A 26,361-nucleotide genomic window follows, 5' to 3' on the forward strand; every position below is an offset into this window, starting at 1 on the left:
GGCTGGGAACGTATTCTCAGGAAAGTTGATAACCAAATAGAATTGTGGAAAGGAAGATGATTAACAAATATGGGGAGAACTACAAAGATCAAAGCAATCTTAGTAGCTATTCTAAATTACCAACTTTCTTACTCACATCTACCCAAAAATATTAACTCCAAATTGGAAAACAAACTGCACAACTTCTTGTGGAAAGGATTGGAGGATAAGAAAAGAGAAGTGTTATTAAGTTGGAGTAAAATCTATAAACTGAAATAATTTGGTGGATTAGGAATAAAAAATCCAGAATGGCAAAACGAGGCCCTAGGTGCTAAACAAGTATGCAAACTATATCACGAAAGGGATAGGAAATGGGCTAAAATATTATTTAATAAATATGTTAACCCTTCAAACAAAACTTCATTATTGATAATCAAACCCACCCACCCCCCCCCCAAAGGTTCTACAGGTTGGAACTTCCTTATTAATAGTCGAAGTCTAATCTCCAAATACCTTACATGGGACATAGGGAAAGGAGATGAAGCTTTTTTCTAGGAAGATTCTTGGAATGAATATCCCCCTCTAATTAGTTCAAACTTATCTTTAGAAGCAATATCTCTCCTTAAAACTTTATGGGGAAAAAGGTGAAAGACTACATAAAGGAATTTGACTTAGACATGGGTAAGATATGGAAATGGAAAGAGTTACCTAAATGTGGAATTAACCAATCAGATAAGGAGAGATTGGAAAACATTCTAAAGAACTGAACTATTACAATTAAAGAAGTAAATTTGGGTTGCATCAAAAGATGGGATATATAAAGTTAAAGAAGGATATAGAATGATTACAAATTCATAGAAATGCGAAGTCAATACCCTCCCCATGAACTTATGCTGGTATCCAGCAGGTCTTTCTAAAGTAGGAATGTTCCTCTGGGTAGCCATGCAAAAGAGAATATTAATAGTAGATAGATTTAGGAAAATGGGATATGAAGGGACCTCAAGATGTATTTTATGCAAAGAAGAAGAAGAAAATGCAAAACATCTCCTTTATGCAGGTAAACTTAGGCAAGAATGTTGGAGGTGGCTCCAAAGTAAATTAATTTGAACCTATCCATTAGCAAGAAAATGGATAGATTACTTATTAGGCTAGCCTAAAGATGCCTTTAAGAGAATCTATGGTAAAATTTGGAATATCTCTCCAGCAATTGGCTTATGGGAAATTTGGAAAGAATAAAATTGTTGAACTTTCTTAAATCAATGTCTAACTGAGCAAGCTCTTTATGCAAAAATAGAAATGGTGATTTCGGAAGTCATGAATAGTGATCTTAGGAAGAGACCAAGAGAAGAAGGATCCTTCTCTGAATGGGATGCAAAAATCAAAAAATGATGGCCACTGTTAATCAACCCTACCCTCTATTACAAAAAGAAGAATGACCTAGCCAGAAAAACCTATAAATGGGAACCCCCCCCACCCCAGCAAGATGGAAGAAGTTGAATTTCAATGGGGCTTCAAGAGGAAATTTAGGTAAAGCTAGAATTGGATGTATCGTAAGGGATGAATTAGGTAATTGGATAGTAAAAAGATCTAAATCTTTAGATATGGCATCAAATAACATTACAGAACTCAAAGTAGTAGAAGAATGAATCAAACTTTGTATAAGACTTAAAATTAAAAAACTTATGATTGAAGGGGATTCCCAAAATAATTATTAACACTCTTAAAAAGGGAACAACCCCAAATTGGGTTTTAAATTCTAAATTAGAAGCTATTATCAAAAAAATTTCAATATTCGAAGAAGTAAGATTCTCGCATATTTACAGAGAAGGCAATAAGGAGGTTGATAAATTAGGCAATTTGGGAACCAATGGTTTTAACACCTTAACATTTAATCATATCTTTAATCCCTCATTACTTTCAAAATAATCATTAACACTTTATTTCTTGTGTGTGAATTGATTTCATATGAATAGGGTAGAGTACCAACTTTGATGAAAATCTAACTTGTGAGTGTTAAAATATTTCACATGATGATTTTTAATGGAACCTTAATAATCATTTGGATGCCATTGCCGATTATTAGCATCTAGAATTTTTGCCCTCTCATATTTATAAGTGAATTTGGGGCTCATTCTCATTTTAACTTAGCTTGCAAATTGGTCTTAACTAAGCTATAGATAGTCGTCTAGTTTAGGTTTTCATGGATTCCAATATCTACCTTTTCCATTCTTATGAAAATCATACAATGGCCTTCTATGGGCCAATTAAATAGGAGAGATGGAATTGGCTCCTTCAGCCAATAGATGATATGAATCGAGTTGCAGTTAGTCAGACATTAGAATAGGGGACATTTAGTTATGAATACTCCTAGAGGACTAACAATGACATCATAGGGCTCTGGGTAGGTTGCTTAGCTAGGGCTGGAGTGGAAAAATGGGATATCATCAGGCTTACCCATAACATTTTTGACCCCTATTGGTTAGTTGGGCTGGAAATTATAGTTACCAATATAGATGCTAGGATCTGAATCCCTCTCCTTGAGGCTTACATGGAGTTTGAAGTGGATAGCCCAAAAATTGGCAGAAGCCTGAGGTGCCCATGCTTGCTAATTAGGGATAATGTCTAGTTCTTCCGTGAATGCCAAGAATGGAGTCAAGCATCAACTTCCTATTAAGGTGGAGGGGAATTTTTGAAGACCTAGGCAGGGACTAGCTCACCAACTATCTAAGGGCATATGATGCTTACATTCATCCAGATGTAGACCTTTCCAACCTAGAGGACGTAGAATTTTGCTTACCTAACTATGACAAGACTAATAGGGGAAGATCAACATATGAGTTTCCCCCATGATCAAAGGCCACCACTCTACATGAAGCCATGGAAATTATAATGGTTTTAAAGAAAATATGATAAATATATGTAATTTGGGTCATTTTCAATGATAATTCGACCCAAAATTTTTGTTCTTAGCACTTTGTGATAGGCATGGGTACCCATTTGTAGATAGCTATCTCACCTTGACTTTCAACCAAATAGTAGCATGTAGGGCACATTTTAATACTATGTCCCTTTCAATATTAATCAGTGATACTTTTGTTACTCTATATATTGATACATATATAAATGATAATCATTTTAGAACTATAATTTAGCCTCAAAATCTAGTTTTGGTTACAATCTTTGGATTTTGTTATCACTTTGACTTTATTTTCTAAGCTAAAAGATTTATAATTATGGCTTCTCCTTATCATTTATTTCTTACTAGTTTTGTGTATACATGCTTTAAATTTTGAGCATTCACTTAAAACTATGAATAAGGAATGCGTAGCCAATTTGATTCACCCTCCATTTTGGCAAACCGTATCTCTCCTGCAATTAGACTTTGGTTCTCTATTCCTTAACATTAGCTCTTTCTCAGTTTGCTCCCCTCAAATTCAATATTAGATTTATTTAATTTTGCTCTACTCTCCACAATATTGACTCCTATCAACTTAAAGATAGCTATATGTCTTAATACATTTTAAATTACAATGATTCTTAATCCTAAACATTTAGTATTATTAATTAAACTTAATTTTACACATTCCTTTAGTTATCAATATAGTTAAGAACAACTAGAATAATAATTATAATTAAATATGTTAATTTGTTAATTATCCAATTCATTAAAATCTTTGTATTATTGGACATTAAATGGAATGGGCTCCTCCTAGTCTCGTGTTAAGGTTTTGATGGATTTTCTTTATCTACTAACCCTTAACATTTTCCTGGTTGTGGTGAGATGAATCCAGAGACTTGGTGTAGTGCCAACCCTCGTTCACATCTTCTCTGGACATATTATTGCTATTATTATCAGACTTTGATGGACTAGTACTATGTAGATGGATTAGTGGTATTGTTTTGACACTATCAGACATTATGTTATGGATTCAATTATTATATGATGAGATCACTTAGACTTTACATTTCATGTATCTATGATGATCATTATATTGTTTTCAGTTACTGTTGATGATTAGTTAGATGGTTATTATTTCATGATTTTTATTATGGATACTTACCCCATACTTGCATGTGTATGGTGTGCGTGTTTTCTTATTGTATGGTGTTTCTAATGTGGTTAAGGAAGGGAGTCGTAGTCCCCTGCTTAGTTGGGATCTACACGATGCACCACTTCCTGCCATTGCCTGTTTAGCTTAGCACTATATATATTGTATGTACATGCATGGTTTTTTTGCAGGTTGCAGGTATCGGGTATCGACTTCCCTGAATTGCCAGGATGAGCGTACCCTATTACACTATCTCAATGATAAGAGAGGGGAGATAAATTCTCAAGTCCAAATCCCAAACCCTAAAACCATTTGTCCTAGTGAGTTAGGACAAGTATCTGAGTTGAGTACCCACTGAATGTGTCGGATGACATATTTTGTGATTTTTAATCTTTTAGACTGATTTCATATGAATTGTCCTATGATGGGTTTTCATATTTTATCATGAAGGTCTATGGTGAATTTTCTATTAATTAAGTCTTAACAAATAGATTTAATTAATAAATTAATTATTTGAGAGATTAAATATCATGATTTTTGATATTTTGATTATGATTAATTCAAGGAGAATTAATTGAGAAATAAAAGAATTAAATTAAAAGAAAATTAGAAATTAAAATAAATAATAATTATAAAATATTAATAAATTAATAAAGAAATATTAATGAAAAAAGTTATAAAAATTAAAATAGAAGTTATAAAAAATTAAAATGGAAGTTATAAATGGAAATTAGTTAAAAATAATTGGAATTATAAACTTGTTTGGAAATTAATGCAGTTCCCCATTTTTCATGTGTCAACAACACAGGGGTTAGTGCATCAATTGAGCACATGGTGTCTACAACCCTAGGGCTTATCAAAAAGGTTGGAAATAGGTCCATGCTTAGTTGGCGATATCTTCCAGCTGGTTCTAGAAGCATTCTAGGGTTATCCTGAAAGCTCTTTATATTCGAGCATTCCCTAATAGCTTGGATATAGCTTGGACATAGCATGGATAGTGTGGTTAGCGAGGAGAACAGTTGAAGCATTGGTGGATTCGGGAAAATTCTGAAGAAGGGGATCTTGCTTTGCGGTTTATCTGAGGATAAGCAAGTTAGCATCAGAATTCGGGTAGATTCTTGTGATTTCATTATGATACTTCTACATCTTCCTTTCCCCTGTCTTCTTCGTATTTTCCATATGTCTTCATTGTGCATTTTCAATTTGGGCAATTAAGTGTTATTTAAGGATTCTATATGCTTAGATCTGAAAATAATACAGACTAGGGTTGCAATTCATGGACAAACCCATTAGAATTAGCCATCAGAGAATTTTAAAAGAACAAGTTTCATAGAGAGGTTCTAAAAATGAAAGCTTGTATTTTTATAAACATACTGAGATTCAGTATATTATATATATACATATATATATATATATATATATATATATATATACATACATATATATATATATATAATACATATTTATATAATCATAACCTTACTATGGCGGAAACATTTCAATAAACAAATTTTGCAACTTATTAAATCGCGCTGCGATTGTTTGATAAAACAAATACTAGTGCATGTTTGGGTGGGGGCGGAATCGCACCCCATACCCGTGCTTTAAAGGGTCGCGCAATACCTGCTACGCAGTGTACCCGCGACTGTATTGGTCGTAGGGTACCTGTGTCAGCAGGGTACCCGCGGCATATGTCACAACAGTGACAACCGACGGCATATTTGATTCGGCTTTGTTTTAAGGAATTTTGTTATTCGATTTCCTTTATGAATCGAAACTAATAAAAATTCGGTTCTGTTTTTTATAAAATGCAAAAAAAAAATATTATATTATATATGTACGTATGTATATATTTAAATTTAAATATATATATGTATATATGTAATATATATATATATATATATATATGTTATTAAAAGATTTAAAGTTGATAATAAAAGATTTATGAATTCATCTCTTTTTTTAATGATGAATAGTTTTGTAATTTTATAATTTTAACTATTATGAATTAATTAATAGTTTAAGATTATAAGATATATGAAGCATATGAAAATTAAGTTAGGTGAAACGTCTCTTTAAATATTATAATTGGAAACTGAAGTTTAGAGGGAATTTTTAATCCATCCAGAAATTAATACATGGAAAAACGTAGAAAAATGTTCTTCCTCTAAACTTGGAATACAAAAACTGAGATTTCGCATATGAATTCAAATTTGAAAACTTAGCAAAATCAAAACATGTGTTTACATTGTGTAATCATTATGCTAATGTTTTGGGTTTTGGGTTGACTAGTGTTGACCAGTATAGGACGTCTACCAGAGGCTTGGGGGTTATGTGAATGTGATGTCTTGATGATGTTTTAATCTCAATCTTTATAAACCCAACCATGATTATGTGATGGAATGCTCTATGTATTGGTTGTGAATACTGATTGTTATAGTTGAGATTCTTATGTCTGAGACCCTTGACTTAACCATTATTTTTGGCCATCGATCAGTTATCCTTGGATATATTCTAGTCGCCATGATGGGACTAATATATGGATTTATTCTTGATGATGTCATGTTGTGACATGTTTGACTCAACCATTTTGGATTCTTCGATCAGTATGATTTTGAGATATATTTTGGTTATTAAGAACGAATGGATATTTTGATTATCAGTGATGCTTTAGTTGCCAATAGAGAGATGTTGTGATCATGATTTTCTATGGATGTTTTCTCATGGTGATTTGATGCCTTTATGCATATTTGATGATTTTATCACGATGATTCTTATTGTGGATATTTGATGATTTTATGGACTCTCTTTATGATTATGATACCATGAGCATTAGGGTAGGATATCTGCATGTAGTGTCGGGAAGTGGCTTGCAATGGGGGCTGGTGCCCTAAGAGGCTGCCAGGGTAACTCATTGTAAGTTGGATTAATAAGTGATAACATTCACACACTTAATACTAACTGAATGAACCTAAAAAGATAAGAGTTTTTCGTTCTCGCCGATGCCTTGAGTGCTTGTATAGGCTAGGATGGGAGTAGAGAGAATGCATGGTTGCGACCTTGCATTCCATAGTATGCCTTGTCAGTATGAAAGGATACTAGTGGCTGCATGAGATCTGTATGGACCCGTGGAGTTTAGCTAACTGCCAGGGTAACTTGTACGAGATAAATGCGATGACACTTTCCCGCTTGCATAGTAGGTTCCTACATGTCATTGTGTGCCTCTGGGAAGTAGATGTCTATTTTGTGAATGGAACCTTTGAGTTAGTATACTTTTAGGATTCATGTACTTTAGAATCATGTGCTATGTGGTTTTGATAGCTTGTTTGGGACTTGAGATTATCTCCTCAACACGGTGGGAGTGGACCACTTAGGTACCACACGGTCGGGTGGTAGTGTATTTTCCACTCTTATCATTTGAGATTCATTGAGACATTGTGGTTAATGCGTACTTCGTGATGGTGGATATGTATCCTTTCATTGATGATTAGCATATGTTAGATGATGATATCTTATGCTTTACTTTTTATGTTAGTAGGATGTTTTAAGAGTGACATTCCTACTATGATAATACCGATGATTTCTTCGGTGCTTGGAATGTTACGCACGGAGGGATGGCTAGGATCCACGATGGTCTAATGATGCTATTAACGGTTGGGAGGAACCATGCACTTAGTTTATTTTGTAGATCTTTATGATGGATGTATATGAATTCTATGATGCGTATCATGTGATTATCTTTACTTTGACATATCATGGGTTAGGATAGGATGAAGTACCTTATTCTACATATGTATATTCTTTTAAGCCTTCATACCCTGTGACATGTACAGAGGATGAATGAGCATTTGGTTATGTAATGAATGAACATTGGATTTATCAATATTATTTCATGTGGATGTTGTACTAGATGGATTCATGTAAGTAATTCACGTTAAGGGGATCTTAAAGAATGTAATCTATTGTATATGTTAAGTTTACTTTTTAGATGGACATTGCTATTGCTTCCGTTATTACGAATAAGTTATATGTGGTATTTACTTTCATGAAAAAAAAAAAATGCTACCAACTTAGTGAAATACTACGTTTATTCTTTGGATCCCTTGGTGGGGCATTACACTTGGTAGCCATTCTTCTCTACATTTTTGAGATTCTCCTGAAAGATAAAGATATTGTCTTTTGACTCCATTATGATGTAATAAACTAGGGTATGCCCCTTTTACTGATGTATAATATAGGACTTCGGTTCTAGGCAAGACTAGAGATTTTCTTTCCCCGTTGTTTCCTACCAATGCCTGTTAGAATGGAGGATTGCTTGTAATTTTAAATTATAAATTAATAAAAATTAATCATGGCTATGGCCGTTTACTGAAAAAAAAAAAAAACTCCTAAATAATTATCATTACATTAAATAAATATACTACACCACAATTAGAACTATAACTTTATCTTTAAATTTCATTCTTTTATATTTTATTTTCCTCTAGTTTATTAATTAGTACAATCACTAATTAAAGCACAATTTACTATTTAAATCAGTAATAAGAATCAAGGCTTATTGTTTAAATGCAACTCCAATTTAATTATGATTGAAAAATAATTATAATAAAGCAATATTAAATCTTTAATATATTAATATTTTAATTCTTTTTTCGTTCAACTTCTTAAATTAGAATTTTAAATAAAATCTTTTAAGCTGAAGTACATATTTAATTAATTTATAATTAATTAAATATCATGATATTTTAGTTTCTCTTTAACCAATTTTCTAAATTTAGCCTTTTAAATTTAAGTACATATTTAATTAGTTTTTAAATTAATTAAATATTCTCATGCTTTAATATTTTCTTTTTATCAAATAATATTTAATAATTTTCAATATTATATGATTAATGGAAATATTATAATTAAATCATTTACCAAATAAATCACATAGCAAAATCCACATAAAAGAAACTTTACCAAAATAGACCAAAGCTCAAAATCAAACAAAATAGACAAAGATAAACTCATAGGTTTAAAAAGGGTGGGAAGTTAGTTACGAGTCCTTGCAAGACAAGTATTTAGGCTATGGTTGGGATTGGAACTAAACATTATCTCCCCATTCTTACCATTGAGTAATTATAATAGGGCACACTCATCTTAGAAATTCAAGAAAGTTGATGCTCGATACCTACATTCAGCATAAAAGATGAGCATGTACATGTATATAAATATATCTAAACTAAACAAGCAATGGTAGGGAGTGGTGCATTGTGTAGATCCCAACTAGCAGCTGACTATGACTCCCTCCCTTAACCACATGAATCATGTTAGACACAAAGATAAAATAAACACGTGCACCATACACATGCATGTATGGGGTAAGTATCATAATAATCATAATTCAAACATCAAATGCTCGGGTATAACAATGCATCATTATGAATATAAAATAGTCATCATTAACAACATCATTTCATGTCGCTATGAAAGAAATCTCATTTATTTACTATACGAGTCATTAAAGCATCATTCATGCACTAGTAACCATAACCATTAAACAACACATGAAATATAGTCAACTAAATAATCATCATTGATATATCTCTAATCGAAGTTATGAAATAATATCATCGAAACTAACACAGCCATGAAATAGGCATAAAAGAGTATGGTAAATATAATGGAAAAGAAAACTATAGGTGGGCACTACACCTCTTAAATTGAAAGGAAGGGTTTGGAACATTCTTTTTATAATTATACACATGAAAAATTATGCAAATTGGATTGTTAATTTATTTATATTTAGTAATAGGTATTCTTTTAGGAGAAAAATCCCACTCAACATAAAATCTCAATATATCATTTAAAAATTGAAATAATTTTAATACACGTGTACATGTTTTTAGAGTTGTATCACTTGTTGAAAACAATTGATTAATTACATATTTTCTTTAATGTTACAAAAAATGTCATATCATTGCTAGTCAATGTATGCCAAGATCACTCGAGTGATAAAGATAGTTTCTTGTATCTTCTAAGCTTTCCATAGTTTTCCAAGCTGAGAAGACAATGTCTATCGAGTCCACTTAGGCGACAAAGGGAAATTTATAGAAATTAAGTGTTAACTGAGATCACTCAGTTAATGAAGGAAAATTTAGATGGAATTAGTATTAACCAAGCTCATTTGACTTCCAAAGTAACTTTGTGATTATGCAGTGTTAACTGAGTTCACTTGGTTAACACAAGAACATTGTTTTTGAGTTAGTATCCACCAAGCAGGGTCAACTACTAAAGGATTTTCTTGTTTTGGCATATTGAGTTCAATTGATAGATTTTTTGCTTCTAGCCAACTAAAGAGATGAATATTAAGTATTCTAAGTTGTAATCAAGCTGACTTGAAAATGTATAAGATATTATAAATATAAGGTCAAGTTGAGGATTGAATGTGTGAAACATAATAGAAGATTTAAGAATACTTAGAGGAAGTGAATTAGAAGGATAAGCATAATATCCTTGTTGAGCCACAAAGATATATTCTATCAGGAAAGGATCAAGTATACAAGCTAGAATTATGATCTCTAATCAAAAAATTCAATTGCATAAGAAATTAGGTTATCTCATTGTTACTCTCTAACCATTGTAGCATTGATCTAAATCTCTTAACAAAGTTGGCTTAATAGCTATTTGTAAATCCCCTAACAAGGTGGCATTTCTAGATTGAAGTGTATAAAAACCTCTAACAAGGCCAATCTTAATTGGGTGATTAAATCTTCTAACAAAGTGACACCTAACAATGTGCTTTGTAACCTTTAACATGGTTGGCTCCTAATAGGGATCACTTTAGAAGAATGTAAATCAATAACTAGTTGTGATTGGTGGTTTTTTCCAAATTGGGTTTCCACGTTAAATCTTGGTATCACTTGTGTTCATGCTATTTATTTTATGTGTGTTCAACTATGTTAATAAAGCTAATCATAGAAAATTTCTAAATATTTTCATTTTCCTTGAGTTACTACTACTATTTTAGTATTTGCTGAGTTATAAAATTTCATAGTGTTAATTAAGTGCCTATGTGTTTTCCAATTAACAATAGAATATAGTTTAATCATAGTTTATATTTTTCTTTGTATTGACATCTAAGGGATCTAGGATTTATTTTAGTGGTAACTGATTCACCCCTTGTGTCTTAGTTATTCCTCTTATATTTCCAACAATTGGTATCAAATCTTCTTGGTGCTTGCAAAAAAGGTTTCAAGGACCTATGCTAAAGATCAAGATGTCTTACATAAGGGGGATCCCTAAACTGAACAAGGATAAATTCAAGGAATTGCAAGAACTCATCAATCTACACTTGGAAACAATTGGAGCTTAATAGCTAAAGTATCTACACTCCAAATACATGACACCTGCTACAACTATGACTGTTGAATAAATCATAGAGAAGAAGAGTCATAACATCATGATGATTGATATTGCTTCATCCCTCAACTATGCCAAATTTCATTAGGTCAAAGACTATGGAAATTCTTATAAAATGTGGATCAAGTTGAAATCCATATATGGAGGAGATGATAATGTAAGAAGAGCTAAAGCTGAAAGTCTCAGAGGACAATTTGATCAAATAAAGATGAGATAAGATCAGAACATTGAAAGAATCAAAGCCAGTATTTCTTATATCAAAGATTAAGGAGGAAATATTGAAGATGAAATAGTGGTAAGTAAATTTCTTAGAATACTTATTCCTATATATGCAATCAGAGTATCAGAAATTAAAGAAATGAGATGCAATCCAAAGAATGACATCATTAGAGCTAGATAACTATGATAATTATGTTCCTAGTTCTAGAAATCTTGAGTTTGCATTTGAATCCAAGTTGTCACTCAAAAAGAAAGCCAAAAAAATTTAAAGTGAAGAGGAATATTGATGTAGTTGGAAGGGTGGTAGTATTCAAAACACAATGAGAGTTACAAATTTTAGAGGTTTAGACACTTGGGCCTATCAACAATCCTAAATCTTTTAAGGAAATGACCTATCAAGACAACCTTCAAGGATCCTAAATGATGAATTTAGTTTTATCAGGTTTTTAGTTACTTATATTCAAGGAATCCTAAGGCTTTACTTCAATCCCATACTCCCACTTCACAAAACTCCCTCAAATTGAACCCAAAAGCCTAACAAGTTGTCCAATACCCAGCAATAGACTTGGAGTATAAATAATTCTATGTTTTCTCACAACACTTTTCAATATAAAGACATTTACTAATACCCTTTTTAGACTTTTGTAACATAGAAAATGATTGTATATGGTTACCATGGACCAATATGCTTATACATGACTGTACCCTATTTCTAATGCATAAAAATGTCTTAATTTTCAAAGGAAGTACTAGCTAGGTTTCCTCTAATGGTTCCAACTCCTGGAGAGTGCTTTTTTATGACACAAATTGATCAAATCTGAAAGTAATTATCCTCAAGGACTCTGTAACACCAAAACCCCCAAATTGGGTCTTGAAACCCTTACTCCTTAGGGCTTTCTCAAAACCTAGTCTCAACACAAACTTGCACCCAATTGGTGATTGAATCACCTTCCATTCAACATGATAATACATTTTCAAGCATAAAATCCAATCCTCATTTGGCTAAATCAACCATTGCTATACTTTAGCTTTACATTTCAATGTATTTTGCCACTATTTTGGTTGTGATCACATTGTTCTCCCACAAATCTTCATATGCAATGTTAATAACCTATAACATAGGTTAGATTATGTCATTCCATGAAGGTTAGGCATTCTAATTTCATGGAATGACCTCCATTCCTATTATGGTCTTATTGTGATAGTAACGACAAAGTAAAGAAAATGTTGTTTATGTCAAGTGGTGCGACAATAGTCTCAAAATAATCGTAAATTCATTCAAAAAAATAGTGATTGAATAATAAAACCTTACAATTCATCATGATATCAGATCAAAATTTTTGGGATTTTAAAAAGATCAAAGAATCTGTAGAAATTAAAGTTTATTACTTGTTGTCTCCTTCACTAGTTCATAGACTTGATTCTCCTCTCTTCATAATAGAGTCTCCTTCAAATATATAAGATTCTGTAATATAACTAATTCAATAAACTTCATCACTGAGTTGAAGGTTTATTTCTCCAAAATAATAAAAATTCCAACTTCCCTCTAAATCCCTAAACTAGTCGTTTATATTTGAAAATCTAAATTTCAAAACTATAAAAGGCTTTATTTGAAAATATAACTCCTTTCTAATTGTTCCTTAATGACCTAGACCTATTTCATACCCATTCTATACTTCTTCTAACATTATTTGATAATTGGACATCATTAGTCTATTACAATCAAACTATTGATCCTTATGAGGGCATTACAAACATAAAATGGATCCATTGAAGACATTACAAGTTTAACACAAGATTGCACTATTTGAATCCCATAATAGGTGCTAAGATCTTCCAATTGACTTGTCAACCTTGACGATGCATTCCATCCTCCTAATTTTTTTTGGATGTCTTGAAGGTCTTCATAATCCTTAACCCTGACTTGAATGTTTAAGGTTCTCCTGCACCAAATATAGTTCTGATAGTGATCTTGAAACTATTGAGGCATTCCTTGCAAGAAGATATCCCAAAGGAAATAGAAAGTTCAAAGGAAAGATTCCTTTAATCTATTTCTCTTGTGAAGGAGTTGGACACATTCGTGCAAAGTATCTAGAGAAAGAAGAAAAAGATGAAAAGAAGCACAAGAAGTAGAAAGGCAAGAAGGATTTCAAGAACTACAAAGACTACAAGGACAAAGATAAGAAATCTTGTTTTATGGATAAAGATTTAGATAGCAGTGAAGATGATGAAATGGTATATATTGTTGTAAAAGATGAATCTAATGATGAAGTTGATAAAATGGCACTTATCTCTCATCTTAGCAAAAATGATACATGGATTATTGATAATGGATGTTCACATTATATGACTGGTGACAAAACAAAGTTTGAACATATGGAACATTATGATTGTGGAAGTGTGAGGATTAGAAACAATGAACCATTCTACATAAAGGGATTTTTTTTTTATCTCACTAACCAATGAACTTAGATGTGATAATGCTTATGGGGTTGAAAGATTAAAACATAATCTACTAATTGTGGCATAGTTGAATAACATTAGATTCAAGGTAGAATTCATGAATGGGAAGGCCAAACTATTGGATGGAAAAGGAAAATCTAGTTGGGTCTAGCAAATAAACAAAAGATAACCTATTCTAGGTTGTGGCATAAAAGGTTATGCTACGTGAACTTTGATAACCTAATTAAGATAAGAAAGAAGAAAAGAGAAAGAGGTATTCCTAGCCTAAAAAATTCATATATGGGCCTATGAAAAAATTATCAAATTGGTAAAATGGGAAAGACAATTTTCAAAAGAAAGGACTATCATTCTAAAAAATTCTTGGAGCTAGTTCATATAGACTTATGTGAACCTATTGAAATCAATGGTTATAGTGGAGATGAGTACTTTATTCCTTTTGTTGATGATTATTCTAGAATGATGACTATAATCTATCTGAAAGAAAAGTTTGAAGCATTTCAAAAATTTAAATGGTATTTGGCAAGAGTAGAGAAAGAAACTGGAAAGAAGTTGAAGTCTTTGAGATCAGATAGATGTGGTGAATTCATTTCTAATGAGTTCAATGAATTCTACATTGAAAAGGGAAATAAGAGACAAGTATACGGCCCTAGTACAACACAATAGAAAGACGTAGCTAAAAGAAGGAACATATCAATCATGGATTGTGCAAGAACTTTAATGATTGTTGTAATAAAAAATAGGAAGGAAGCAATCAATACTATACTACATATGTTGAATTGAGTACAATTGAAGAAAGACTCAAATCGAACTCCTTTTGAACTATGGAATGGCTACAAACCTAATGTAAGTTACTTGAAAGTATTTAGTAGAAAATTATCCTAAAGGAATTGAGGAAAGCTAAATTTGATCTCAAAGGTGATGAAGATATATTCCTAGGATACTCCTATAGAAGTAAAGCATACAAATTCTTGAATTTGTCAACTCATAAAATCATAGAAAGTGCATATATGAGAATTGATGAATTTGCAGAAAAAAGTGAAGAAGAAAGAGGCAAAGAACCTGAGGATTACTGAAGGTTTTTCTGCTATGAACATGGTATAGTGCCAATCAAATTAGAAGTCAACAAACTCCACCTCTCGAGTCCCCAAAATCTCCAAAAGCTATTGAGTTGCAACCAATGCAACCCAAGTCATAGTCTTAAGGGCCCAAGTCTCAGTCAGAAGCTACTGAGTTATTGTCAGAGGAAACCGAGTCTAATAGACCTAAGTCACAAATAGTGGGACCTAAGCTTGATATAGAAGATCATGAAGAGGTTAGTTGAAAAAATTGTAAATTATCCAAAGGACCTATGCTATCCAAATATGTCAAAAGGCACCATGCACCTAATTAGATCACTGGAGACAAGTTAGATGGAAGAATGGTGAGAAAAAAAGCAAGATTAGTATGAAAAGGTTATTTTGAACAAGAAGGCATTGACTATGGTGAAATTTTTTCCCTTGTTGCAATATTAGAAGGTGTTAGAACTTTACTGGCCTATGCTACACATAAAGGATTTAAAGTTTATCAAATGGATGTAAAATTTGAATTCTTGAATAGAATTCTTGAAGAGGAAGTTTACATAAAACAACCTAAAGGTTTTGTTGATCCTAGAAAAAGTGATATGGTCTATAAACTACATAAAGCATTGCATGGTCTGAAGCTAGCTTGTAGAGCTTGGTATGAAAGACTTCATAACTACTTGATAAATATTGGTTCCCAAAGAACAAATGATAGCAATAGCTTGTACATCAAAGAAGGAAAAAACAAGAAAATTGTGTTGGCTAAAATCTTTGTGGATATCACTTTATTTATAGGAAATGATGACTTATGCAAGGTATTTTGAGAAGAGATGAGTAAAGAATTTGAGATGTCCATGTTTGGAGAGATAAAATTCTTTGTTGGATTGTAGATCCAGCAGAAGAATGATGGTATCTAGATTACTTAACCCAAATATATCAAAGAGATACTAAAGAAGTCTGGAATGGAAGATTCAAGACCAGTGGGAATAGCTATGTCTACTAGACATAAGCTTTCCAAAAATGATGGTTCTGAAAAGGTAGATCAAACCACATATAGATCAATGATTGGAAAATTTCAATATGTAGTGCACACATGCCTAATATTGCATTAGTAGTTGGTATGGTGGCAAGATTCTTAGCAAATCCTAAAGAAAATCACATGATTGAAATCAAGTGAATCATGTGGTATTTGAAGGGTACTGTAGACTATGGATTATGGTATAAAAAGTAGGCAATTTGGATTTGAAAGCATTCACAGATGCTAATTAGGAAAGAAGTGTTGATGACAGGAAGAGCACCAATAGTGGAGCATTCTTTCTTGATAAAGACTAATGTCTTGGACAAGCAAGAAGAAGAATTGTATTTCTCAGACCACAACAAAGACAAAATATGTGGCAACAACATTTAATTTTTTCGATGTTGTTTGGTTCAAACTATTGGTAGGTATCAAGATAGAATCAAAGGATCTAGTGGTTATATTCTGTGGTAACAATAGTGCAATTAATATATCAAAAAATCTTGTGATGCATGCCAAAATCAAGAATATTGCTATAAAATATCATTTTTTGAGAGAATTGGTACAAGATAAAGAGGTAAGATTGGAATATGTGAATACTAAAGAACAAATTGCACACATATTCACAAAGGCATTACTTGAGGATACAATTTTATATTTAAGAGGTAAGATAGGGGTCATTCTCCTATCTGAAGCTCACTAAATGAAGTTTAATGATGCATCAACAAGAGCATTTTGAAGACTAGACAGTTGATGCTATATTGGAAAGGGTACAATACATATGAATCAATGCATAAGGTAGACTGATATTATCTAAATATTGTCTTTGGCATGAGATGTCAAAGAGGGAGAAGTTTTCTATTATATCACATAGAAATTTTTTCACTTCTAGAAATGTCAAGAGGGAGAACTTGGTCTGATATTAGAGAAGAAAATTTTGCTATCAGAAGAAGATGTTGAAGGAAGAGTTTGCAGATAGAGGGAGAAACTGAAGATAGAGGGAGTTCACACTGATATAGGGAGTTCTCATGGATGAGAATTAGAATAAAACTAAGAACATATTCCTTACTTTATTCTTGCTCTAAAATTTCATTGTATTATGGCATGTTGTGTTGCCATCAATGCCAAAGAGGGAGATTCTTGAAATAATTGATTAATTGTGTACTACCTTTGATATTACACAAAATGTCATATCATTGCTAGTGAGTGTATGTAGAGCTCACTCGCGCGATGAAGACAATTTCATATGTCTTATGAGCTTTCTAGAGTTTTCCAAGATGAGAAGATAGTGTCTACTGTGTCCACTTAGGCGAAAAAGGAAAGTTTAGAGAAGTTAAGTGTTAACTGAGCTCACTCACTTATTGAAGGAAAAGTTAGATAGGACCAATGTTAATCGAGCTCAGTTAATTACAAAAGGAACTTTGTGAATATCTAGTGTTAACCGAGTTCAATTGGTCAACATAAGAAAATCAATTCCGAGTTAGTGTCTACTGAGCAGGGTCAGCAAACGAAAGATTTTATTATTTTGGCATATTGAGTTCAATTGATTTATTTGTCGGTTCTAGTCAACTGAAAAGATGAATATTAAGTATTCTAAGTTGTATTTAAGCCAACTTGATAATGTGTAAGATATATATATATATATATTTGAGGATTGAATGTGTGAAACAAAATAGAAGATTTAATGATTCTTAGAGGAAGTGAATTAGAAAGATAAGCATTATATCTTTGTTGAGTTACAAAGATACATTCGATCAAGAAATGATGAAGTATAGAAACAAGAATTGAGATCTATAATCAACAAGCTTAGTTTCACTAGAAATTAGGTCATCTCATTATTACTCTCTAATCATTGTAGCAATGATCTAAATCTTTTAATGGATTTGGCTTAATAGCTATTTGTAAATCCTCTGACAAGGTGGCATTTCTAGATTGAAGCACATCTAAAGACCTCTAACAAGGCCACTCCTAACAGAGTGATTTGATCCTCTAATAGGGCAACACCTAATAATATGTTTTGTAACCTTTAATATGGTTGGCTCCTAACAGAGCTCACTCCAAAAGGGTGAAAATCAATAACTAGTTGTAATTGGTGGTTTTTTCCAAATTCGGTTTCTACATTAAATCTTGGTGTCACTTGTGTTCATGCTATTTCTTTTATGTGTATGCAACTAAGTTAAGTAAGGTTAATCGTAGAAAGTATCTTAAGATTTTCATTGGCCAAGTTACTACTGCTATTTCAATATTTGCCAAGTTACAACATTTGATAGTGTTAACCAAGTGCCTGTGTGTTTCCTGAGTAATATAAAAACTCAATATATTATTAAAAAATTGAAATTATTTTAATATATGTGTATATGATATTAGATTTTTATCACCAACATATAAGATCTAGAATATTCTCATAGCATAATTGTACATGATAAACCATTATGAAACCTCAATCTTTGTCATTTTAATATATAATCTTCAAACATATAAAATCATAAACCAAGAGTGTTTTTTTCAAAGCCATATGCAAAAGCTATGATCTAAAAGTGACATCGTATTTGGATCAAATGTTAACAACCAATTTGTTGATACAATATGCTCTTAAATATTTTGTAAGATGATGTAGAATTTGTCACTTGTATTCTATAAATTGGACACCTTATTTTGTAAGATTGAAACCCTTTCAAAATATTATTTATTACTTGTAAATTATATTACATGGTTAATAAAGATCCACCAACCTTGATTAGTATTTATTCGCTCCTCCAGACTTCCGGCATTTTGTAGTTCACATTAGACACTTAGATATACAATAATCTCAAGACTTTTTGACACAAATCATTTTTCAATTTTTTTTTTCTCTTTGTCCTTTGTACTTGCTTTTATTAGTCAAGTAAATGAGTAGATTTCAAGAATGTGAGTTTTCTATATAATTCAATCTCCATAAACCTTGGACATTTTATCATTGTTATTAGTTAATTGAATGCTTTTTCTTTGTAGAGTATCAATGGGTTCATTTCTAACACGATAGTAGAAGTCGTATACATGGTTCTATAACATATGATCAAAATGACTCAATTCATTTGTTTATTTTTGTTGTTGATTTCCATTCTATGGAATAGACTGTATAAATTTGGTGCTACAATGACTTCACTTGCTCAAATGAGATGCCTTCCAAGAATGATGACCTTCATGAACTAGGATGATCTTGTTTATAATTGTAAGCTTCACAATATAGTAAAAGATTAGGAGCCAAGTTGCCATGCCTAAAAGTGTGGTAGAAATTGAGGGGGCTACCTTGTCGATTGAAATATAGTCACAAGAGAAAAAACAAACAAAATGTGAGATAAGATGAGCTATGTTATGCTTTATAGGGATTCTGGTCAAAACTACTACCACTATTAAACATCTTAAAATAGAATGGGTGAGATTGGAATAAACACTGCATTTCCTATGCACACAATGTTAGTTTTATTGCAAGAAGCAATTATAGGTAGAACCATATAATTAATTACCTTGAGACACTGAAATTAGGATTATGTTGATAAACATCTTAGAATAGAATGGGTGAAATTGGAACAAACACTGCATTTCCTATGCACATAATGTTAGTTTTATTGCAAGAAGCAATTGTAGATGGAATCATATAATTAATTACCTTGAGACTCTGAACTTAGGATTCTCGTTGATAATGCGCTGAGATGTTGAGGAAACTGAAGAAAAGCTTTGCAAACAAGCATTATTATAGAACAATCTAGAATGCATAGCATGCAAACGGTGTCCTGCCAATAAAAGTAATGAGCCCAGAGACAAGTGCATGATTAAGAAAAGAGAAAGAATCTCTTCAAGGAACATGAGCACTAAAACTATTCACAAGATATCTCACGACAAGATATTGTATTAGGAAAAAGAATACACGGGATTTGACAAATGAAGATTTTTTTTTAGTTTCGATTGTTTAGGATGGTGAGTACTGAAGAAAAATAGGGTAGAGAACTAGAAGGGAGAAAAGAAAGTCTCAACCTTTGTTTAGCTTCTGTAGCAGTCGAATTGATGGTGAAGTGCGGATTTTTCCCCTCTTCTATACTAACTTTCTGCTCCCCACCCCTAAACAGGGACTCCAGCTGCTCGCACAGCCCTTGTTTCAATATATTTTTCTTTCCACATCGTACGATAGAGTAGCTTTGATTGTAGAACATTGGGAGTTAATATTAAGGATTATAGCGATTTTCCCACTTTCAGCCAAAATAAAACCTCGAAATTTTCTAGAGAATCACCAATTAGGATACGGCAAACAACTGTATTGCAACGTATATTACGCCTTCAATAACAACAATACAATGCGTCCAAAGTCGTTCGTGCTACATGTGGAGGCCATTTCAAGTACATAAGCAATATCGCCTCTACAATAAGTCCATAGCTCTCAAATAATGATGGATCAACAGAGCTACGCATACTTCAGAGCTACCCTTCATTGCTATTCATGCGGGCTTTTGTTTATGTTTAGTTGAGGTTATATTTCTCCTTTAAAATTTTATACGATAGAATGGTAAGATAGACTGACCACAATTCATATAAGCTATTCCTTTCAACCCTTTTTCTCTGTCTATCAATCATGGATTTTGGATGTGTGAGATCTTATCCAATCTGGCCTTTAAAAGAGGAGTTGAAATTGGAGTTAAAATTAGAGTTGCAGAGAAAAACTCCATTGGAAGAGACCTCGGAGATGGATGTCGAAGTATGGAGTAAGCTTCCTCAAGAATTATTAATGCGGATTTTATCTCACCTGCCTTCTTTAATAATGTTAGATTTCATGATTGTCTGTAAATCATGGAGAACAGAATTCCAGCAGAGTCGAATAAGTGACCCTAGTCTTTGTTTGTGTCCTGCTTTTCTTATTGGGGGTTTGCATGGCCTTAATTACCATAGGCGTCCTATCCATCATTTGTACTTGCTTCAATCGCTGCCAACTTACCCTCTGCGCAAACTATCATTAGATTTCTTGGGGACCTGCGGCCATATAATGGCCACTGTCAAGAGCCTCCTCTGCTATCGTCATTACCCGAGGTTTTGTATTTCAGGTGGCAATAAATGCAATTTGTTCTCCATCTGCAATCCAATTACAAGGACACTAATAAGGCTGCCCCCTATCCAATTCTATCCCCACTTCATTGCCATGTCATTTGACCCTTGTGAAAGGAGATGCATGTTAGTTGTAGGAGTAAACAACAACGCCGGAGGAAACAGAAACCAGATGGTTATAGAGATCTTTGATTCGAAAATTTCTACATGGATCAAATTAGAGATGGATGTGCCCCTATCAGTTCTCCCCAAAGGAGAAGGTTTATTTTCGGGAGGAAGCTTCTATTGGATTAATTACACCCCCTTCGATCAGAGCAGCCAGCCCAAGTTCCGGTTTGATGTCGTTGCATACGATGTTGGACGGAAACGTTGGGATGTTATTAAGAGACCAGAGAGAGGAACACATATACCTGAGTTTGAGTTCCATTGCTGCTGGAAATTAACTGGGTATGATGGGAAAGTTTTTCTGGTAGACGAAATAGATATGTCTTTATGGAAGCTTAATATAGGAGGGTGTGAAGGGCCCAGCTGGTCAGAATTGCAGGTGTTTCCGAATAGCGCATATGATGAAATAGCGAGGATTGGAAATAAACTTAGAGAGAACGGGTGCCCAAATGTCAGCTTTGCACATTCACATATAGTAATTGATAGCTGTGGGTGTGTTTCGGTGTACCATTATTCCAAACATTTGGCTGTTTTTGATCGAGAGGGAAGAATGATGAGGAGCATTGAAGGTAATCTGCTGAAAGTAATTCAACGTGAGTCATCTGGACTTCCAGTATATGCATATGAGATCAACAATATTTGGTGGCCTTAATCTGATTCGGTGACCTGTGTCCTAATCACTTTTCAATTACCTCTTCCGTGCTGGATGAATGTTCGTCGAAACAACAGGCATGACTGAAATTGGAAACATGATAGTCGGAGTTTTTTTTGGTTGTGTGATATCATTTTTTAGTTTTCTATCGACTCTTTAGTACTTTTCATAAATCTTGTTATCATATTCTATAACTTATCATTTGTTTCAAGTGTATAAACTTCAGATAATTTTGGCTTGTCAATTACATGTTAGGAAATTTCCATCACTAAAAAAATCAACATAAAAAACATTATCAGTGAGTATCACTTGAATGCCTTTAATATGCTGATTAACAAGACTGATGCTAGCTAGAACACAAAGAATTTGATGGATGATATCGTCTTAAATATCACATCCTAAGGATAATAAATAGATCAGTAGATCTTAGTATAAATTTTACAAATCAAATTAAAGATTGTATTCTTCATATAATTTGTCCTTTCATACAATCCTTTGCACTTGCATCTCATCAATAAACATTTTATGAACAATATTTTTTATTATCAAAAAGATGGAAATAACAACTTTCCTAATAGTTGCATGAACCTCCAAAGAATTCCTTTAAACGAGACACTAAACAAAATAAGAACTCCTCAAACCATGAGGCTAATTTCACTCTTCACTCTTCTTCTGTTCACCCTAGTGACTCCTCAATATGCACCTCTTCTTTCCCCTCTCTAAGACATACCTATGGAGTTGGACTTGGTGCCCATTTTATGAAGGCACCTAGGCTGATTTATATTGCAATAACATGGTTTTTATCGTGCAAATGATGACGGTAGAAAAATAAGTGAAAATGGATCTCTACCATGCTCTCATTTATCATTCAAGTTGAAGGCATCTCAGCCATGGATGATTTTTGAGATTCCTATAATTAGAGAAATGTCCTTTTTATTCAATGGGGATTTTTGAGCAAACTTTAAAAAGAGAAATTGCACAAATCGCTCCCCTTGGAATGCAGTCAATCAAATTTTCAGCAATGTAGTATGGTAACACAATCTAGTCAATGGGCTTCAACTTTAGGCTTAACATATTCATGTTTCCATTAGTGGCAAGCCAAATATTTTTTGATGAGTCAGAAGCCATAGAATTTGTTCCATGTGTCTTCTATTTTTTATTGGATAATAGCATAAATGAAAGACCAATACTAATCATTCTTTGTTCTTGACACTATATTTTGCATCCTTTTTCTATATGCTTTAGTAACCTTCACATTGCATGCCCCTAGGAAAGGCAAAGAGATGTAGAAATTATTTTGTAGTTCACACTCATCTATCTTTTGAGGCAATCCTCATTTGATTTCAATATATCGGATCTCTTGATGGGCAATGACATTATAACAACAAATATAACTACTATTTTTTTTTTTTGGTGAAGTAGACTTGCCCATTGTCTAGGGGTTTTTCCAATAATGTGTATTAGAACCAACTATATGAAATTTAAGAGGGTTATCATTCCACTCATCAATAACAATTTCAATGTGGCCAACTTGTACAATCATTTCAATAGTTGTTCTATCTATCTGTCAATTAGGAGATAAAAATAATATATGTTGTTTGGTTGAAAGATGAAATATCATAAGTTCATTATAAATGTCAAGAAAGAGAAAAGGACTATCTATTGCAGCACAAAGTTAAAGCTTCATAGGTTTTTATGTGCTTTATTTTAATAATAAACACATTGCACACCAATGGATGAGAGCACCACAGAAGAGTGTGATTTTGAGATAACCATGTTGGGTGATGCATGGTGTGTCTCATTAGTGACATTGAAATTTGTGGCTGATACTCTCCTATCCTAGATTTAAAATATTATTCTTTTCTCTCATCAATAAATAACAAAGGAAGTCTTCTCAAAATCTCCTCCATTAGCCCATAATGAGTAAATATCACAAGTTCATTAGGAATGTCAAAAAATAGGAAAATATCATCTCTTGCAGCACAAAGGTAAAGCTTCGTAGGTTTTTGTATGCTTTTTGTGTGCTTTCATTTAATAGTAAAAACATTGTGGAACATTGGATGAGAGAACCACAAAAGAGTACGATTTTGAGGTAGCTATGTTGGGTCATACATGGTGTGTCTCATTAGTGACATTCAAATTCGTGGTTGATATTCTCCTCTTTTAGATTTAAAATATTTTTCTTTTATCTCATCAATGATGATAGAGGAAGTCTTTTCAAAATCTCCTCCATTATATCATTCGCACACTTTAATATTATTATTTTCATCCTTCATTGTGCCCCATTGTAGATGAGTTGAAGCACTTCTTAGAACTAGTTGTTTGGATACTTCAATAATTGTATTATTTCTTATTTGGAAGGCCCTTCATAAATTTGAAAGTAGAACATTTGTACAACACTAAAAATTAGTTTACACTAGGAACCATTGATTTTCCCATTCCATCCTAGTCTCTCATCGACAATACTCAAATCGTAGATAATCTTTCTCACTACTTCATTTTCCATTATAATTTGTGAAGTAACAAATGGATCTAATTTATCTAGCTAACCATAAACTTAGACTTTAGAAAACCAACTTTTTGTAAAAGACCAATATTAGATGGTAGATATAGAAATAAAAGTTAAAATTTAATATTAGATCATTTACAAGTCAGACTAATGATATATATAATTTACTTTTCAAGTATTGAATAAAAACATTTTTCATGAGGAAATGAGGAGGCCTAAACATTCATCCCATTCATTATATGATTTCTTCTTTTCTAGCCAAATGGATCTTGATAGCTTTTGGTGAAGTGAAAAGTTGGAACACTATTGTAAAAAATAACTCTTTTATTTTCATACACTATATGTGCACCTTGTGTTTGATTTTAGGATACCCAAATCATTCATCTATAGTTTCATTCAAAGTGGTTAGGATATTAACGCAATTAAAGCTAGACAGAATCTTGGGAATGGTAGGAGGATTTTTGGGAGGATAGATGGTTACTTGATTATCCTATTGGTTCAATTAAGGAGATTTCTACTTTTAGAGAAATATGTATCCATAGCTATGGCATTAAGTTTTGCAACTATTGGCCCAATAGTTCCTGGATAAACCCAACCACTATGTGTCCTTCCCTTATCCTCCTTGTATTATCACTTAGTTGGTCCTTTGTGGTTGATATTATGTATGATGATATCATATGGGATGATAATACTTTTAAAAAGTACTTTATTTACTTAGTTTTAGTTTCTCTTCTCTCTCAGGATTCCCTGCCTCCATTTTGGCTAATGTCTGGAATATGTCCCTTATCACAAAAACTAATATCCTCCTTCAGTTAGCCCTCTATAATAATATTGTTATTATTTCTAATCTATGTCATAGATGTATGGTCCATTGCAGTTGATCTTTCCTCTATGAATATTACAAATTTTTTGTTGGACGTATCTAATATTTTTTTTTTAACTTCTAGAATGTCTAGACTTTTCCTTTATTTATTAGGGTGTGTATTAGACAATGCTTGGATCTTTACATAATTTCTAGTAGAAAGAGAATGAGACTCATTCTCATATTAATGGAAAGTTATGGTTGTTGATTGCTCCTCATGTTATGTGGAACTTGTGGAAGGAGAGAAATAATATAGTCTCCAAGGATATTTCTCCACTTCTAATATTTTTTAAGTAGAGAAAATTAATAGTTGTATAATTCAAAATTATTAGAATAACATTAACCCTAATTTTTATTTTGAGGTTGGAAGAGGTGCTAGTTCTAGGATATCTATTTTTTCTAGCAACAAAGCTAAAAGGGATAATTCCATATGAAATTGTCCTCCCTAATGATTGATTAAGGTTAATTTCAATGAAGGAGCCAAGGGTAACCTAGGAATTATGGTATGTGGTAGCATAATTAGAAGTACTAAGGGTAAAAGTTTGAATTCTATTCTTCTCCCTCTTGGATCCAAGACTAATCAATTGGCTAAAGCCATGGGATTACTCCAATGTCTCAAGTTCATGACTTCTTGTCAACATAAATAAATTTGGATAGAGGGGGATTCAAAGAATATTTTTAACTTCTTTAGAAACAAGAGACCCACATCTTAGACTATAGAAAAAATTCTAAATAGCACTAAAAGTATCACTTTTATGTTTGATAAATTTTTATTTTGCACACTTAATGGGAAACCAATAAAATTTTTGAGGGCATTCCCAAATTAGAGATCAAGTTGAATGATATCATAAGGTCAAAAGCTAGAGAAATATTGATCGAGGATTTTAAATCTCTCATTTATATTAATAAGACA

At 32.5% G+C, this 26,361-nt stretch overlaps 1 protein-coding gene across 1 annotated transcript; it reads left to right on the plus strand.

The window, feature by feature from the left end:
- Window positions 1–20,793: 20,793 nt before the first annotated feature.
- On the plus strand, window positions 20,794–22,077 carry LOC149555199 (F-box/kelch-repeat protein At5g43190-like). Its single transcript, XM_089829258.1, has one exon. The coding sequence runs from the start codon at window positions 20,794–20,796 to the stop codon at window positions 22,075–22,077; it is 1,284 nt and encodes a 427-aa protein (XP_089685384.1).
- The last annotated feature ends 4,284 nt before the right edge of the window (window positions 22,078–26,361 follow it).

The sequence above is a fragment of the Cupressus sempervirens genome, chromosome 5 (assembly GCF_028749045.1).
Source record: "Cupressus sempervirens isolate cs-2001-9-10 chromosome 5, ASM2874904v1, whole genome shotgun sequence".
NCBI classification, from domain to species: domain Eukaryota; kingdom Viridiplantae; phylum Streptophyta; class Pinopsida; order Cupressales; family Cupressaceae; genus Cupressus; species Cupressus sempervirens.